General features: G+C 44.9%; 1 protein-coding gene across 1 annotated transcript in view; it reads left to right on the forward strand.

Moving 5' to 3' along the window:
* Window positions 1–9,716, forward strand: part of KIAA1328 (KIAA1328 ortholog) — a 242,659-nt gene extending 232,943 nt beyond the window's left edge. The window contains exon 10 of the mRNA XM_034773570.1: window positions 3,738–9,716. Within this exon, the coding sequence (XP_034629461.1) occupies window positions 3,738–3,951 (214 nt within the window). The 3' untranslated portion in view covers window positions 3,952–9,716. The remainder of the gene's footprint in view (window positions 1–3,737) is intronic.
* The last annotated feature ends 7,483 nt before the right edge of the window (window positions 9,717–17,199 follow it).

A 17,199-nucleotide genomic window follows, 5' to 3' on the forward strand; every position in this document is an offset into this window, starting at 1 on the left:
CCTCTGGACTTTCTCCAGTTTGTCCACATCTTTCCTGAAGTGTGGTGCCCAGAACAGGACACAATACTCCAGTTGAGGTTTTAGTTTGTGATCCAGTTATAACCCCTGATCCTTTTCTGCAGTCCATCCTAGGAAGCCATTTCCCATTTTGTATGTGTAAAATTGATTTCTCCTTCCCAAGTGTAATACTTTGCATTTGTCCTTATTGAATTTCCTCCTATTTATTTCAGACCATTTCTCCAGTTTGTCAAGATCATTTTGAATTCTAATCCTGTCCTCCAAAGCACTTGCAACCCCTCCCAACTTGGTATCATTTGCAGACTTCATAAGTGTACTCTCTATGCCATTATCCAAATCACTTATGAAGATATTGAATAGAATCAGACCCAGGACAGATCCGTGCAGGACCCCACTCAATATGCCCTTCCAGCTTGATTGTGAACCATTGGTAATTACTCTCTAAGTACACAATTCCAACAACTGTGCACCTGCCTTACAGTAGTGTCATGCAAGTCTGCAGTGCCATATAAATAGTAATGAACTCTATTTTTATTTATTTTTAATCAGTGCGTACCACGGACATACAGGCTTTCTTTAGAAGAAGGTATATTTTAGGGGCTGAACATGTTGGCAGTGTCCCTTTAAATATTCGGATACCAATAAATGTTGAGAAAATTGCCTTTGTGAGGTTCAAGGCATGCTGGATCAACTCCGTTGCCTCCAGCCAGCTGCTGTCTGATGTCACCTACACAAATCAGGGCAAACTATTTTCATGGGATTAAACACTAAATACCTGCAAGGAGCGTTCTCTTTATCAGATAATGCTCCGTTAGCAGAGTTTGTTCGCTTTATTGCATATATAACTGTGGTGTCAAATAGACTGATTTACAATGCCTGGTCTTTTAAATAATCTTTGCTATTTGCTGCTCTTGTAATCTGCCAAATCATTTAGCCTTCCCGATAGCAGAAATGCTGTAAAAGTTAGATAAACTTGCAGAAGAAATTAGCTCCAAGGTGCTGCTGAACACTGGAGGCTGCATGTTCATTGCAAACACACTTTCTGGTTTGTGTCGTCTCTCCCCGTCCCCCAACCTAATCTGTGATTGAATGTGGCTGCTGGAGAAATTGAAATTTTATGATCGAGCCGCAGGCAGGGAGATAAGCATTTGTATGTTAGGCTAGATGAATCTAGTAGAGAGGTTTAGGTGTGGCTAATGAAACCAGTGTGTGTGAGAGCTGGGTTTCTTTATGGTGCACGGAATGTATATAAATGTGTCTGGTCCAAGCATTCCACATTCCATATTTCATCTTTGTAAAGTTGTGGGACCAACTTTTAAGGTGGGACTTTGGGTGTCCATGTTGAGATGCCTTAGAGGGGCTCAATTTTCAGAGGGCTGATGCTCAGCACGTACAGAAAATCAAGCCCCTTTTAAAGTCTCTCAAGTTGGACACCCAAAATCAACATTAACTTCTGAAAGTCTTGGCCAGAATACTTATATGATGTCATCGTAGAGAAGGGTTAGCCATTCAAGTGGTCGAGTTCAATAGAATTCTGTCTTGTTTATTTTATTTGAACTGCTTATCTGTGGCTCTGAGGGACCTGGAAAGGCTGCAAACACAGGCAGGAAATTCACAAAAAATGCAAGCTAGGGGGAAAGAATGTAATCTCAGAGGGAATAATGCAGTAATGGAGTTGCAATGCGGTAGTGGTGAGCTAGATTGACCTAGGAGTGATAGTGGACAGCAAATCAGAGGGAACAATAACAATGATTGGAGGAGCTGAAAGAATTGACTTACCAATGCAGCAAAAGCTTGAAAGAACTAAGGTTGTCATTAGAATCCACAATTGCCCACTGTGGGGGTAATTGGGTAAAGGCTAGATCTTTGACAGTCGCTTTGTGTACCATGTGCAAAATTACAACTCGGTTGAGAAGTAACTGAGGTTAGGCAGCATAGTCTTGTGGTTCAGACCCCTGACATGCTACTACTTTATTTGATGAACTTGGGCAAGTCACTTAGCTTATCTGTGCCTCAGGGTCCCATCTATACAATTCTCCATGTGGTATGTTGCAAGAGGGACCTAAATTCTGCAGCAAGGCCCCTGGGTTTCTGGAGCAGACTGGAAGAGCTTGCAGTAGCTTCATTTAAATTTGAAAGTGGATGTTAATATTGGATCAAATAAAGTGATGAATAATGCAGCCCACTGCCATAGGATCTGTGTTGTTTGTTTGGATATTAAATTCCATGTATTGTATGCTCTCTTCCCACATTTTCAGTCTTCAGCATGTCGAAGACCTTTGTGCACATTGTAGATGGTGCTGTTGGGCGGCTGGAGGCTGACCACCGACGTAGCATGGGAGACAAGTGAGCACAAGCATGGCAGGGCTATTTCTGCTAAAATGATCGATGGTGAAATGTAAATTCTCTCCCTTAGTTTTCAGAATTGACACTCCATTGAGGACAGAGGCAGTTCGTACCCTATGGCACTGTTGTTTCAGACTGCTTGCACTCTCAGGAAGGCATCATTGTTTGATTACGCTAGAGTTATATTTTAAAGGATTTCCCCCCACACTAATGACGAGAAACATAATTTAGAAGGAATCCAGGTTAGGCTCAGGGTCTCAATTCAAGAGCAAGGGGTGAATTCTGTGGCAAATTCCACAAGTATGAAATACACTGGGCCCAGCTAATGTCTTACCTTTGTGAAGTGCTTTGAGTGCCTGCACGGGGAAGTCTCTGTGTGTGCAGATTATTAGTAATTGTATGCATTATTATTTGAATAGTGTAAACACGCAGGGGGAAAGGTATGACTTAGGCTGGAACAGGGAAACCTAACAAGATGGAACTGAGGGAGAGGGATGCTTAGGCAGGAAATCAGGCAAACTTCCTCAGAGAGATTTCCTAAACTGGGGAATGGCCTCCCATGGGAAGTTTTGGAAGCTGTATTGCTTGAAACATTTAAAACTGGACACATAAGAGTAGAAAATATAATGTAATGATCAGTCCCACACTGGCATGTAGCTCAGGTCTGATCCTGTGTGAATATTAATAGGAAGGCTCTGTCTAAGCGGCCTAGAGTAATTGCCAGTGCTCTGTGTATGTTACTGCACGTGTAGGCTTGTAAACCTCCTCCGCATCTGTACTGAACACTTAAAGGACAGCTTGAGTAATGTTTAGCATCTTTGCCTTCTCTCTTGATGCCTGAGCTGTTGATTTTGTGATACTTTGTCTGGATTATATTCCTTCAGTTACACACAGATTCCATATATTGCATAGACATTTATAAGAAGCACGTGTGTTTTGTAGCACGAAGAATAAAGGTGCCTGCTGTTTTCAAATCCCTAGGAACCTAAATCAAGGGCAGAGCCTATTCAGGCAAGTGCCGCATGTTTATGAGTCACTTGTTGAACTGTCATGCCTGTGAGCTGTTCTGTCCTGAATCTCTGAGCTGTAAATGAGATGCTGTCCAATTCAATAGGAAACCTGGCGAGACTGACAAATTAAAAGAAAGTACTCTCAAAATAAAGGGGCCACTAAAGCTTTGCCTCTCCTTCACTGCCTCCACATTGGAGCTCACCTTAGCAGCAGTTGCAATGCTGTGATCCCTCCCGTCACGATGGGCACTATTGCACAGGTTTCGCTCTAGTCGGGATGGCGGAGTTAGGAGTGTTCATTCCAAATAGTGTTTGATGCTATGGTGTTTAATAGGACTGCATTTTCATGGTGTTTTCCTCCAGGTATGAGGCCTCCCTTATTGAGTTGGTTGAAGCAATGAGTCCAGTCACTGCCCCAGGACACCGCTCCGGAGAGGCTTACGACTGGAAGAAATCCCACACCCCTCGGAATGGGAGCCCCAGAAAACCTGCATGGTGCCAAGGCCCGCATGGTACCCGAAGCGAAATGGAGGAGCTCGAGGAGAGCCGGATCCTGGAGGATATTTTCTTCATTTGATGAGGCTCACTACTCTGCAGCCCTTCTGTAGGATTTTTAGGACCTTGTTCCTGTTTCTGCTCTGGGATTTGTTAATCCCAGTATCACTTTTAAATTATTTGATTGACAAATGATTGTCTCCCTCCTCGCCAAGGAGTTCGTACAGTAGCTTCCTCTTTCACTTAGAATTTAGTAATCATGCTGCGAGAATAACATTTTTTTTTTCTTTTTGAACAGTCCAATCAGAAGGTGTTAGTAAATTTTGGGTAAACTTTTCTTGTGCCAAGCAATTATTCTAAAATATAATTAAATCCACAACATTTTGGAGTCGATTGAAGCCATAGCTTAGCCAGCCCTCATATGAGAAGTATATTTCATTATCGATTTTTTTAGCTATAAAGCAGTTTGCAAGAGCTGCAGAACACAGAAGAACCACTGCATTTCAATTAGATTATTTCTAATTAAAAAGCAGCCTGTTTAAAACCTAACAATGTTACAAAGGTACAAGCACTTGAATATTATTTCCAATGATTCTGTGATCTACCATTGCCTTCAGCATTCTGATATTTACCGTGCTGAGATTTTAGGGGGCATATACTCAGCTCAGCTGTATAATGTCTAATAACATTAATGGATGTTGCAGGGTTAATGCACTGTGCATCTGTTTGAAAATAGTCTTCCTTAAATCAGTGCTATTTGACATAGTGTATATGCTGGGAACCCTATTGCCAACTCCTTAAATATCTCATACAACCAGGCAATGTACAGGTCCAAACTGTATTTGATGTGCTCTTCAAAATGAGATATATAGTAGTTATAGAGTAAGAACAGTCTTAAGGCATTTTCACTAACTTGCACTATTTTGATACCGTTTCCAGGTTCCATTGTAAATAAGACAAATCCGTAATTATTTCTACTAGCAGCTCGTAATGCACGTTTCCCTGCCGGCTTTAATTATTAATGCTCTATCTATTTCAGTTTATTTAAACGCACTCCCATCTACTTCATGCACTTGGTTATTTAAAGAAATGTGCAGAATTGGTAAAAATGACTGCAGATTACAGGATGAATGGACATTTTCTGCACAATGCAGTGTTCATATTTTATTGGAACATTGTAGCCACTGGCATGTGTTCCTAGAAAGATGAAGCTGAAATATTCCTTTCACACAATAAAAGTGCAGCTAGAGAAAGTCAGAATCACAACGGTATAGACACGTTCTAGGTTATTTGTTTCCAACCTCTGGTATATGGACCAGTACTGCTTTTTCAGTCTTTTGTGACTGGTCTTCCAGGCTCCTGCTCCATACCTCCATGGTGGCGAGCCCCTGGACTTGTCCCTGATGCACTGCTGTTGTCTGCCTCCCATGCACTTGTGCATGCACCAATCCCCAGTGCCACCCTGTCCCTCAGTGGAGCTGGCAAGACTTGGCGATGAGACCCAAGCTGTTCTCTGGCTGGCACATGCACACCGTACAGTGTGTGGAACATGTATTCATTGAGACCAAGATGTGAGGAGTTGAAACCTTATAACTGATCATTTTTCAAGGCATTTCTGGGAATTATGGGGTGGGCATCCTTTCCCTTGAGGAGCCCCACCTGTTAAGCTACCTAGGCTGGGTGGCAGCGGATTAGCTTTTGCAGCGTCGTGGGGCAGATGGAATTTTGTGAAGGCCAACAGCAGCACAGGGCCCCTATAGTGAGGAACTAAAAAGGGGGATGGGGAGGGAAATACCACGGCCTACATTATTCCAGACAATTTTTTCTGATCTAATGTTATGTACAAAGTAGCTGATGTCCTTTTCTTGCATCACAGCTGAATTTTAAAAGCTTTTTGGAAAAGTACAAGAACAGGAGATAGAAGTAGTTTTCCTGCACCAGTGAGCCTGGTGAGAAACTGTCCCCATAGACATTTGTTTCTCTCCAGCCATTCCTATGGAGATTTACGGTCTCTATCGGTATCCTGCCATTACATGTATCTGCTCCTTAATCCACTGGGGACAAGCTTTGTCCAGAGAATTCTGTCCTAAGGTCCCACAGACCTGGCAAGTGACCCATCACTGGACTGTCTGGGGGAGTCTTTCTCGAGCGTCCTTCATGTTTCTGCTCCTTGGGCACAGGGGATCAAGTTTAACATAGTTCGCTTTGGCCTTAGAAAGAAAGGGAAACATTCAGGAGAGGCAGCTGGTATTTGGGGGAAACAAGGAGGGAATAGACAATAGGACATGGGTTTGGATTTTTTTTAAAGATTTGGCTTTTGTAAAAGAAATGCTTCTCTGGGTCTAGACCAAATGCGAGCCTTCAGTTTCTGTCTGGGTCTAGACCGAACACCTTCAATTTCTGTTCTTCTCCAGATTGACTGTAACTGTAATTGCCTTTTTTAACAAACACTAACAGCAAACATGACATTTGAAAGGTGCCTCGGCGTACACATTCCGGAATTCTGCAATGAGCATGGTGCTCTCTAGAGCTTCATGGGTGCCAATATTTAACCACGCTCAGATTTTTAATTATCCTTTTTGTCCGTTAATTATTTTAACTCTGATGGTGTTTTTGTCTTGAATCTGTATTTTGGTAATAATGGTATTTTAAATGGACATTGCCAAGGTTTGGGGCCTCAAACATGACCACCTCTTCATCCGTAGGAGCTATACATGAAGCATGTTTTAGCAAAGAATTCTGGAATGAAGAGGTTTAAAATTATCTTGTTGGGAAAGACCTCCAGTAAACATGAACCCGGAGAGGCTACTAATTTGGTAGATCCTAAAGAAACAGACCGTCTTCAGTTGGCCCTATTGCTGTAGTTAGCAGCAGCAGACTAAGAATAGGGTTAGCAGTCAATGTAAGCAAATATATTTTGCCACAAGGCACTACAAAGTTAAAGTTATTAAAACATTTATAGCCTTGGAAGAAAATCAATTGTTGTCAAATAGAAAAGGACAAAATCAGTAGTTGGGGTGGGGAGGGGAATTATTTTCCATCTGCTAAAACAATAGAGGAAATGCAAAAATTAAACTAGCAAAAGCAATCGCACGACAGTGTCCTTTTAAGTTTAAACTCCTATATTAGCCCCCTCTCGGGAGATACTCCAGCCCTAGATTTTGTCCAGAGTCTCCCAGATAACACGCTTCAGCATCACATAAGGCGGTGTCTTACAGGAAGCTTGTGGGGTAACACATCTCCTACTAAGATTACTCTCCATGCCTTGACTTTGTGTTTCTACCTGAATGACTTGTATTGCCAACACCTGCTGTGTTTGTGTGGTCATCTCTCTTGCACACTCTGTAAGCAGAGGATCTGTAAACAATCACGCTTTCATTCTACTTCCTAGCCTCTCTGGTTCTACTTGGTGAATCCTGTCTTAAACCCAAGCATATATTTATATATGTGTGTGAGGTTTTAATTTAATAAATTATCTGCCTTTTTTTTTTTCATTTAATCTTTCAGAGCTTCATTTATTGCATTATCTTTTCCTTTGTTTTGTCCAGCATGGGTCAGGACTCTCCATTGTTAGATATTTTGGTAACCTTCAACACCATTGATGATGAGGTGCTGCCCACTTATCTGTGGGCCCTAACAGCGTGGGCAAGTCCAGTAGGGAAGCTTTGTTCATTTTTTCTTTCAGAGATCCCAGAAAAGGACAAAGTGCCCCACAGTTCTTCCCCAAGAGCACTTGTTTTTGTATTGTCCCACAGGGACCAATCTTATCACCCTCTTCAACGTGTTTGTGACATCATTGGGGGAGACGGTGGGAGGCTATGGACTGAAATGTCGGCAGTATGCTGATGACACCTAGCTCTGTCTCTACTCAGCAAGCCCTGATGCCATTGCTGTCCTAGTACGTAGTGAGGTTAGGTACCTGTAAAATAGCTGGTTTAGGCTTACCCAAGCATAACAGCCTATGTCATGGGATTGAATTTGGGACCTTCATCTCCAAACGCACAGGCCTCTGGCATTAGAGCTAAAGAATAACTCCATTAGCTGATAGTAGCATAAGTTTTATCTGACATGTGGGCCAGCCATTAAAGGCGGGACACAACATGCTTAGCCAGTGTGTTACACCAAGGAAGGTGGAGGTGATGCTTATTGGCAGAAGGCAGTGAAAATGCCCTCAATCAAAGAGCTTTGTTCATGGGTTGTCAGTTGTCATTCGATCTCTGGGTCCTGCTGGGCTCATCTCTGCTTCTACATTCCCAGAAAGGACCAGTGGCCTGAAATGTCTTCAGCTGGCCTACCAGTTGCATCCTGTCCTCTGTGATGCAAAGGCAGTCCATGCCTTTGTCACTTCATGGAAAGAAGGCTGTATGCTCTACCTTGGGCTGCCCAGGAAGCGTAGCTATTGCAGAAATTGTTGGTCAGCCTTCTAAGTAGGAAGGACTCAGGAGAGCACATCATACCGAATACTCTGACCTACAATCGAATTCCCTATCCACTTACAAGACAACCTCCAACTGTTGGTCAGTATTTACACAACCCTAAATGGTATATGATTTAGCTATTTTGGTGAGACCTTGTCCCTTATAATGTACTAACTTCTGAGGACACTGCTTTACAGTCCTCAGGAATGAACGCAAGGTGTTTGTTGGTTGTGTTTTCAGTAGATAGCTCTTAGCTATGGAGGTCACTCCCTGATCTGTTAGAGCCTGATCCTTGCAGGTTGCAATGCAAGGCTGTGTAGGCTTTTTTCTGACTCTGTTGGATCCCCTCTAGCAAGTGGCTCCTGGCTGGCTGTCCCTCTGCCCCATCCCACATCCTAGTAAGGGCTAGCATTCCCCCAAGACAGTGATATCCGATGCGAGGAGAGTATTGACCTAAATTTGGGGAGACTATTAAATAAGCTATGAAAATGCACCAAGATAATAGTGCTGGGAGCTTTCAGAAATACATCTGGGAGTAGATAATTCCCATAGCATCCTGACAGGCTTGACAAGCGAAGCACACACAGCAGCACTGAACTACAACCACTTCTGGGGTGTAATCAGCAACTCCGCAATAATTGGCTCTGTACAACGGTGACAGGAGGGGAAATGTTGGTTATGAATACCAAGGCAATCGCGTGATCTTGTGGAAAGCGCCATGAAGTTTTTAATATCTACATAGATGAGATACTTTTTAAGGTCTTATCCTGAAGAAGTCTCACATGGTTTAATGGACCTCTGTGTGTCTTCTTCAGAAGGAGGAGTGGCAAAGCTGTATCTCCCATCTTTTGAATCCATGGCTCTGGTGGGGATCTAGGTATTTCAAACCTAATACTTGTACAGCAAAGCCATCCCTTCTGGTGAGATCATGGGCCATAAGTAGGCATTTCTTTTGATTGAGATAACAGAAACCAAGTATACTGCCATATTCTTTCTCCTCTATTCAACAGCGTCCAACTAATTATTATTAATTTGTATCACCATAGTGCCTAGGAGTGCCAGTCCAGGTGCTGTACAAAAACAGAACAACAGAACAGATGCTGTCCCAGAGAGCTCACAATCTATGTATAGAACAAGAGGAGACAAATGGATACAGACGACCAATGAAGGAGTGCAAGGGAACAATGAGACAATATTGGTCTCCATGACAGGCAGTGGTCTCAGCACATCAACAGCCTAACCATTGTCAAGTTTTCTGTGGGCATCATGGAAAAGAAGAGTTTAGAGGAGGGCTTTGAAGAAGGATGATTTAATTTTACAGAGATTTACGGGGTGCTCCTCCCAAGCATGAGGAGCTGCAGGAGAGAAAACACACAGAAAGGGAGGTATGACTACAGTTAATAGAAGGGCATGAATATCAAGGAAGAGGAAGAGGGAGAGGAATTATTTAGAGTGCCATGAAATTGGCCTACTGTCCCACATCACGGTCACCATTCTGTTGTGAGCGGACCCAATCTGTGGTCCCACATGCTTCCAAACTAGGTGGATCTGGGTAAAGTCTAATCCCTGTTTCTAGCTCTGAGACTCTAGCGAACACTGCTGGGCTCTGATCTCTCGCCTGAGCTCTTCCTTGGGATGTGGGACTTTACCATCCAGCAGACTTAGACCTGAAAACAGTGTCTGAGACCCTCGCAGCCTCACAGTTGTTTACATACGCTCCCCCCTAGAGTTTCGCCTATGCAGTGGGCCCCCTGGGCTCCTACTTTAACTCCTTTGGGGACAATGTCGCAGGATAGCAAGAAACACAGGCTCGGCAAAGGGATTTTCTTAACCGTAGTAACTTAACTCATAGGCCTGAGATGCCCCATCCCCTGGGTCAAGCTCACCCCTTCTTATGAGCCTGTAATTTGTCAGCATTTCAGGCTGGGCAGGGGTCATCCTCCGTGTCCTTTTTACATGAGGCAATGGTCAGCCCCCTGCAAAGAGCCAAATCTCGCTCTTCAAAAGGGCCCCTGTCTCTGGGCCATGAGCTCAGACTGAGAAGCTCCAGTCCACCAGTCATGCTCACCCCTTCTTGTGGGCCCCTGGTAGAGAGACCATAGTTCCATTGGCACGGGCCAGTCGTTGAGTCATTCAAAGTCAATAGCCCCCCACTGTACTCTGGCAGGGCAGCTGTCTGGAATGCAGCACAATAGGGCAAGTCCAGACGTGTGCTGTCACAGTGTGTGATATTTCCAGGCATAGCACAACGTAGAATTCATCATTTGATACAGGCAGTTTAAGGGAGCAGCATTTAGCATGGAGATCGGGGGTCTGTCATATGATGGGTCTTCAAGCAAGTCCTAACAGTGAGGCAGCAACGGATGCTGTTCTACAGTCCACTGCAGCTTCACTGCTAGGAACTGCTTGAAGCCCCATCATATGACCCACTTAAAACTAGGTTGGATAAAGCACCAGAGAAGATCTATCTGGACTCATTCTTCACTGGCCCCAAGAGTTGGAAGAGTGGGGATGGGCCGCGTAGGACCTAAGAGGTCCTGTAGGCTGGGATTTGCAAAATAATCCATGGGAATTAGGTGCCTAATTCCCTTGGAAGATATCAACCTTAATCGCTCAGTTTGCAGCACACTGTTAGGCCTTATGGATCTTGAACCCGGGTCCATGGTGGTCTTGGGAACCATCACACTCCTATCCTCCAGCCAGCGCTCACAGACACCAGCTGGGACTGAGGTCCATGAAGCCCAACTCAGGGAACAACCCCTATCCCTGCACTCTGGGAGTGCTCCAAGGCTCCTTATTGGGTCATAGCCCCTATTTCAGCCAGAGGAGGAAACAGGAAGTTGTCTGTACAACTGGGCTTCACCCTGCCATGGACCCCACTGGTCAGGTTGCTTCTAATCCTGAGCTCCTGGCATCCTCACTCGGCCTGACCCTTGGTAACTGTTTCCTGTCCTCTGGTTCCATCACCCAAGCCTGACCTCCTTGTATCCTGATGTGACTTTTGGTAACTAACTCTTGATCCCTGTATGACAGTCTGCACTCCTTTTACAAGACTATGATACATTTTGTACAAAGTAAGCCTAGTGAGTTATCATTTGAAAACTCATAATTTGCTGATCATTATTGTCCTGGTAAAATATGTGTGGCAACATTGTGTGTAAAGTTATAAGATTCTACTGTATAACATTACTGAGATATGTTCCAAGTTTAAAAAAGCTGGCACAAACCAGTTCCTCAAAGACAAAGGGGAAACGGTTGCCTGAGCCAGGTGTCAAGAAAATCAAATGGACCATCACCTGGTTAAGTGGCCATTCTTCAGCAGGAAAAAGGGTGTGAGTGAGAAATCTACATTTTGGCAAGAAATGTAAAAGAAACAGCTGGAGGTTCCTGTTCCCCTGGACCTTCTGTCTCCTGAACCTCAGCTGGAGGTGATTTTTAAAGAAAAAAGAGAACTATAGGTAAGGGGAACAGATGCCCACAAAAGATCTCTCCCTTCACCTCTACTCATGGCGTCAGCAACACTTGAAGGACAAAGGAAGCATCACTGGACTGGGGAGGGATCCTGGCAGACAGGAATTCAGCCAGTCAGACTGCTAAAACGTGGGGAGAGGGACTTGTGCTTTGAAATCACTTAGCTTGTTAAGTTAGGTATTAGTTATGTTTTACTTTTTATTTATTTGTATTCAATTCTGACTTATATGCCTCATTACTTGTAATCACTTAACATCTATCTGTAGTTAATAAACGTGTGTTATTGTTTTATCTAAAACAGTGTGCTTAGATTGAAATGTTTGGGAAACTCCATTTGAGATAACAGGATTTGTGAAAATCACTTTCTGTTAATAAAATGACGGTCTTCAGATGAGTTTGTGTTGTCCAGCAGAGGGCTGGGCAGTACAAGATGCACATTTCTGGGACGGGGAATTTACTGGTGTGTTGCTCTGCTATGTAATCCAAGAGTGGCTGGCCATAGCACTCATACATGATAGCTGAGAGTAATTTACATGGTGCAGGCTGTGTGTGAGCAGACCAGGAGTGGTTGCTCTCACAGCGAAGCAGTGTAGGAGGCACCCCAAGTGTCAGAACTGAGGGGACACAGCTGTTCCCCAGTCCAAATTGTGCCCTGGGCAATGTCACACCCTGTCCTCCAGTTTGTCTCTCAATTCTGATCTCCTGCCATTCCAATATGTCCTGATTCCGGGTAATTGGCTCCTGGTCAGTGGGCCTTCAGCCCATGCCCAACGCTAACCCCTGCTCGTTCCCTAGCCATGACACACACACAACCATTTGGCAGCTAAGGTCTTTACCCCAGAGAGCTTAAAGGGAATTAGGAGAAATGCACTGTCCAGGGCAAGGGTTTGGGCCTCAGAAGAGCCGAGACCTTTTCAGGTGGTTAGGATCCAGAAGTCTTCCCTGCACCATTGTTTTTTTAAGAGGAATTGGGTGGAAGAGATAAGAAGAAGGAAACCCTTTCCCTGTGTCTAGGACAGCAGGAACGAAGGTGAGAACTCGAGGGCAGGAGAAGGAACCCGTGAGAGCTATTAGGAGAGAAGACACAGAGGAGCACAGGGAAGGATCAGAGAGAGGTGTAGGCAAGGGTGGAGTTATGCCAGCCCTGGCAACGAGGGTGAGGAGTTAGAACTTAATGAGGAAGCTATGGACAAGCAAGTGAGAGAGTTTGGTTCTTAATGGCCAAGGTGACTGATGCCTTAGAAATACCAGATGGATTCAGGGAGGGAAGGATGAATTAGAGGGAGGGGACACGGGATGGAGAGAGTCCAGACTATGAGGAGGTTGAAGTAGTTAAGCCCCAGACCCAGTCAAGGGCTGCATTTTATAGATAGGGAGAGAGAGGTAGTGCTGGATTTTAGATTATATAGAAGACTCAGGGACAGGACTGGGCAAGAATCTGGATGTGGATAAAGGGGGATGCCAGGGACAAAAGATGGGCTAATTTTGTGAGACAGACTGGATGGAGTTCTCAGCAGTGATAAGGAAGGGGAGAAGAGGGCTCCAAGACGTTTGAGACACTACCATCTGAAAGAAAAATGTCAGAGCTGTGGCTAGAAATCTAAAAGCTTTGTAGTACCACCTATCTAAAATACAATCTCAATATTTAGCTTTTAATTTGCAGTCTGAGGAAGTGAGCGCAGCCTGGCTAGTTATAAACTTCCTTTTGGTCCCATTATGGAATTTATGAAATTGTTTGTGCGCTAATTAGCGTATGATTTAGAAATTTACATAACTGCACACCACAAAGACAACACAGAACATTTAATGAGGTGATTTAAGCCAGCAGAAGCGTGGAAATCCACTCTAACAAGGTGACTCTGCTCAGGAAAACGTCTCAGTCCACATAGCTGCTCCCTGTGGGGTTTTTTGAGTCATATCCACTCACTGTGCCAATAAAGCTTTTATGATGATGATGATTTCTCTTAGCCATGGGGGAATAGACTGGATTCTAGTCTGCCTTATGCATCAGCAGCAACATTGTCAGTTAAATCGTAACTGTGGAATCCTTACTGAAAATGGTGATGTCAGAGGCAGAATACAGCTAGCTGGTGAAATCCAAGTTAGAATTTGCTCTACTAGAATTGAGCAAAAATCACCTGGTTGGCAGAAGTGCTTGGCATGCACGATAATTTATTATTTATTACCATAACTCCTACAGCTGAGATCATGGCCCGATGGTTCTGGTTGCTGAGCATGCAGATAATGAGACAGTCCCTACCCCACAGAGCTTATTGCCTAAAAAGACAAGGTGGAGAGTGGGAGACAGCAAATGCTATTGCACATGGGGATCCTTCTCTTGGTGTCTGCGTGCCCAGTGCACAGCCAGCATCCGCTGGGGGGCTTGACTCCCACTGCTGCTGCCCGCTTATAAGTGCCACTATAAAGGGCAGAGCCAACTCCAGCCCCCCTCATTTCCTTCTTACTGCCCCTGACAGTGGTTGGAACCCCTGTTCATTGCCAGAACAGTTTTCTTTCAGCTCAGTGTGTGTGTATATAGTTGTAGTTTAATAGTTCTGGTTAGTAAGTTTTAGTTGTTTTGTTGAAAAATACATAGATTTGATTGTTTTCCCCATTTTGAGGTTCTGCCACCAGCACCAAGGCAAGGCCCAGTCACCGGGCTACAAGCCCTGGGGGGAGGGATAGCTCAGTGGTTTGAGCATTGGCCTACTAAACCCAGGGTTGTGAGCTCAATCCTTGAGGGGGCCACTTAGGGATCTGGAGCAAAATCAGTACTTGGTCCTTCTAGTGAAGGCAGGGGGCTGGACTCAGTGACCTTTGGTCCCTTCCAGTTCTAGGAGATAGAATATCTCCATTAAATTAATTAAAGCCATGTGCTTTTTGCACAACCTGTGCTGGTGAGCGACCCGCCCACAGTAGTTGTCTTAAGTGCCTGGGCAAAGCACACATGAAAGACCGGTGCCAGGTTTGCCAGGAATTCAAGCCTAGGATGAAGAAGGATAGGGAGTCCACGCTGAAGGAGCTAGCATGCAGACACCCCTCAGAGCCATCCTGGACCAACTCGGTGCCGAGTGCTGCAGCTTCAGTGAGAAGCGCACCTCCAACGTTGTCGGTCCCAGCACCGATCTCCACCTGTTCTAGGAAGAAATAGAAGTCTTCCAAAGAGCTCTGACCAGGGGAAAACCTCCACCTGCGAAGCCTGGAAAGAGAGGGGCGAGAGAGTTGAGTACAGGGCATCTGAAATCTAAGCACTCCTCCTCCAAATCAGTGCCTAAGTTGGCACAGCTGGCTCCAGTGCCGGAGAGGGCACTGTGAAGTCCAATGCCAGAAGTGGCACTGCAACAGACCGATACGACCTTGGTGCCAACTACCTTGGAGGCATATGCAGTGGCAAGGAATTTGCTCTGCTCTCAGTGCTGGTATCGCTGGTGGTGCAGGAGTCAGATCCCTCAGCACCAACGCCAACAGTGCAACATGCAATATTGCACCAATCGCCTACCTCCTGGGCAGTCAGCCCATCAGTACGGTCCAAGGGGAAGACAGCAATGGTGGTGACTCTCCGCCTGTTGTCAGGTTCTTGGCACTGGTCCCTAGCACTGTCTGGAGCAGTCTCCATGCTCAGAGGAAGGGGAATCCTCTTCATCAGACTTGGAGGTGGGATTTTATCTTGCAACCTGGGAGCAGGATCTGCCAGTCCCCACATAGCCCCTCTCTCTCCTTGTACCATCGTGACTCCACAACAGGATCTGCTACGGGAATGTGGCCAGGATGCCACTGGGATCCATTCCCTTATCAGTGGCTCTTTTGGAACCCCTGGGGTTTCCCCCCAACTTCTAGATCATTCTCTCATCGTGCCTACTCAGTGGCCTCATCCAGGCAGGTGAGTCCTCACACTGAGATGCCCCATCTTCAGTGTCCTGTTCTGGGTCTGGTACCAAGAATCAAGAAAAGGCACTTGAGGGACCAGAGGAGTAGCCTGTGGAAAAAGTTCAAGTCCCAGTCTTAACTTCATCCTCGTCCTCTCCAGACGAGGTGGTTTCCAGAGACACACGCAACACATCTTGAAGAATAACAGTTACTGATCAGGTTAGTCACTTTTTTTATCCCCATCTTACAGATAGGATGCTGAGGCCCAGAGAGGGGAAGTGGTTTGGCCCAGATCCCCTGAGGCCCAGTCCAGTGCTTAGCCACAAGACCATTCCCATGGACTGCATTGGGGTTTGTGGAGACTCCAGCCTTGCAGTCCAGACTTGTAAATTAAGCAAATTTCATAACTGAGGCAGAAACAGGATCCATGTGGAATCCCACAACGCAAGGTCACTTCTGTAACCACACATTGAAGCATAAAACCTCTCAATAGGACAGATCTGTTAGGTCACAGGGCACACTTCATTTTGATGGTGTATCTTCAGTGTAGTTTTCCAGTTTTCCAGTCACTCTGTGACTCCAGAGTTAGGGTTGTGCTTGCTGGCATTTGATTAGGCCTTGGAGACCAAACTCAATGTGATTGAGAGAGTAGGGACTCCCCAGCTGAAGTCTGGAAGCTCTTTGGTAAGGCTGTGTTTATAGCAGAGGCTGGCATCAACCTTGCCTGTGTTACACGTGTTCTGGTTGACCAAATGAATTAAGGGAACCCAGATGTAAAGATCATTGTGAAATCTTAGTTGGAAAATCTGTTCCTTGGCTGGAGCCACTTTCATGTGGAGTGGTGACTTGCTGTGAGGACAGAAAGAGAATGTAATGATTTGGTAATGGATTGATTTGGGTTGGGTGTTCTCTAGGATCTGGTGGTTGGTCTTATGTAGAGCTGGCTAGGAAATGTCGATTCATCGACACCCAAACTTTTTGTGGAAATATATCCGATGTGATTAAAAGGTTTCTCAGGTCCAGGATAGAATTGAGAGAAGGAATGAATGACTGCCTGGTGGTTTCGGGCTGTCACCTGGGATGGGGCATGATATGGAGCAGGAACTTGAACCTGGGTCTCCCACAGCCTAGATGAGTTCTCTAACCACCAGGGTGGTGGCTCTTCTGCAGAGGGTCAGTTGGTCTCTGTTCTTTGACAAAACAAAGTTGAAAGGTCTAAGTTTCATTCCACATCCGAACAAATGTTGAAGCCTCAAAATGTTTCGAGAAACTAAATTCTGGTTTCTCTGCCAGCAACTTCTCATGCAACTTCCTATCAACATTTAATTTCCTGGAAGAGGGAATTGAAAGCTCGTAAATGAAATCTGCAGATCACACTAAATCGGGAGCAATTGCACATAACCGTAGAGACAGAGAAATAGTGGGTGGTAGAAATACGGAGCAGAAGAGAACATGAAATTAAATGGGGACGGGGGGATTCAAGTGCTGAGACACTGAAAGAAAAACAACCTGAAAGGCAAATATATAATGGGAATTAAAAATTCAGGAAGCAGAAATGTTGAATGAGTGGGCAA

This window comes from Trachemys scripta, chromosome 6, assembly GCF_013100865.1.
Source record: "Trachemys scripta elegans isolate TJP31775 chromosome 6, CAS_Tse_1.0, whole genome shotgun sequence".
Taxonomy (NCBI): Eukaryota; Metazoa; Chordata; order Testudines; family Emydidae; genus Trachemys; species Trachemys scripta.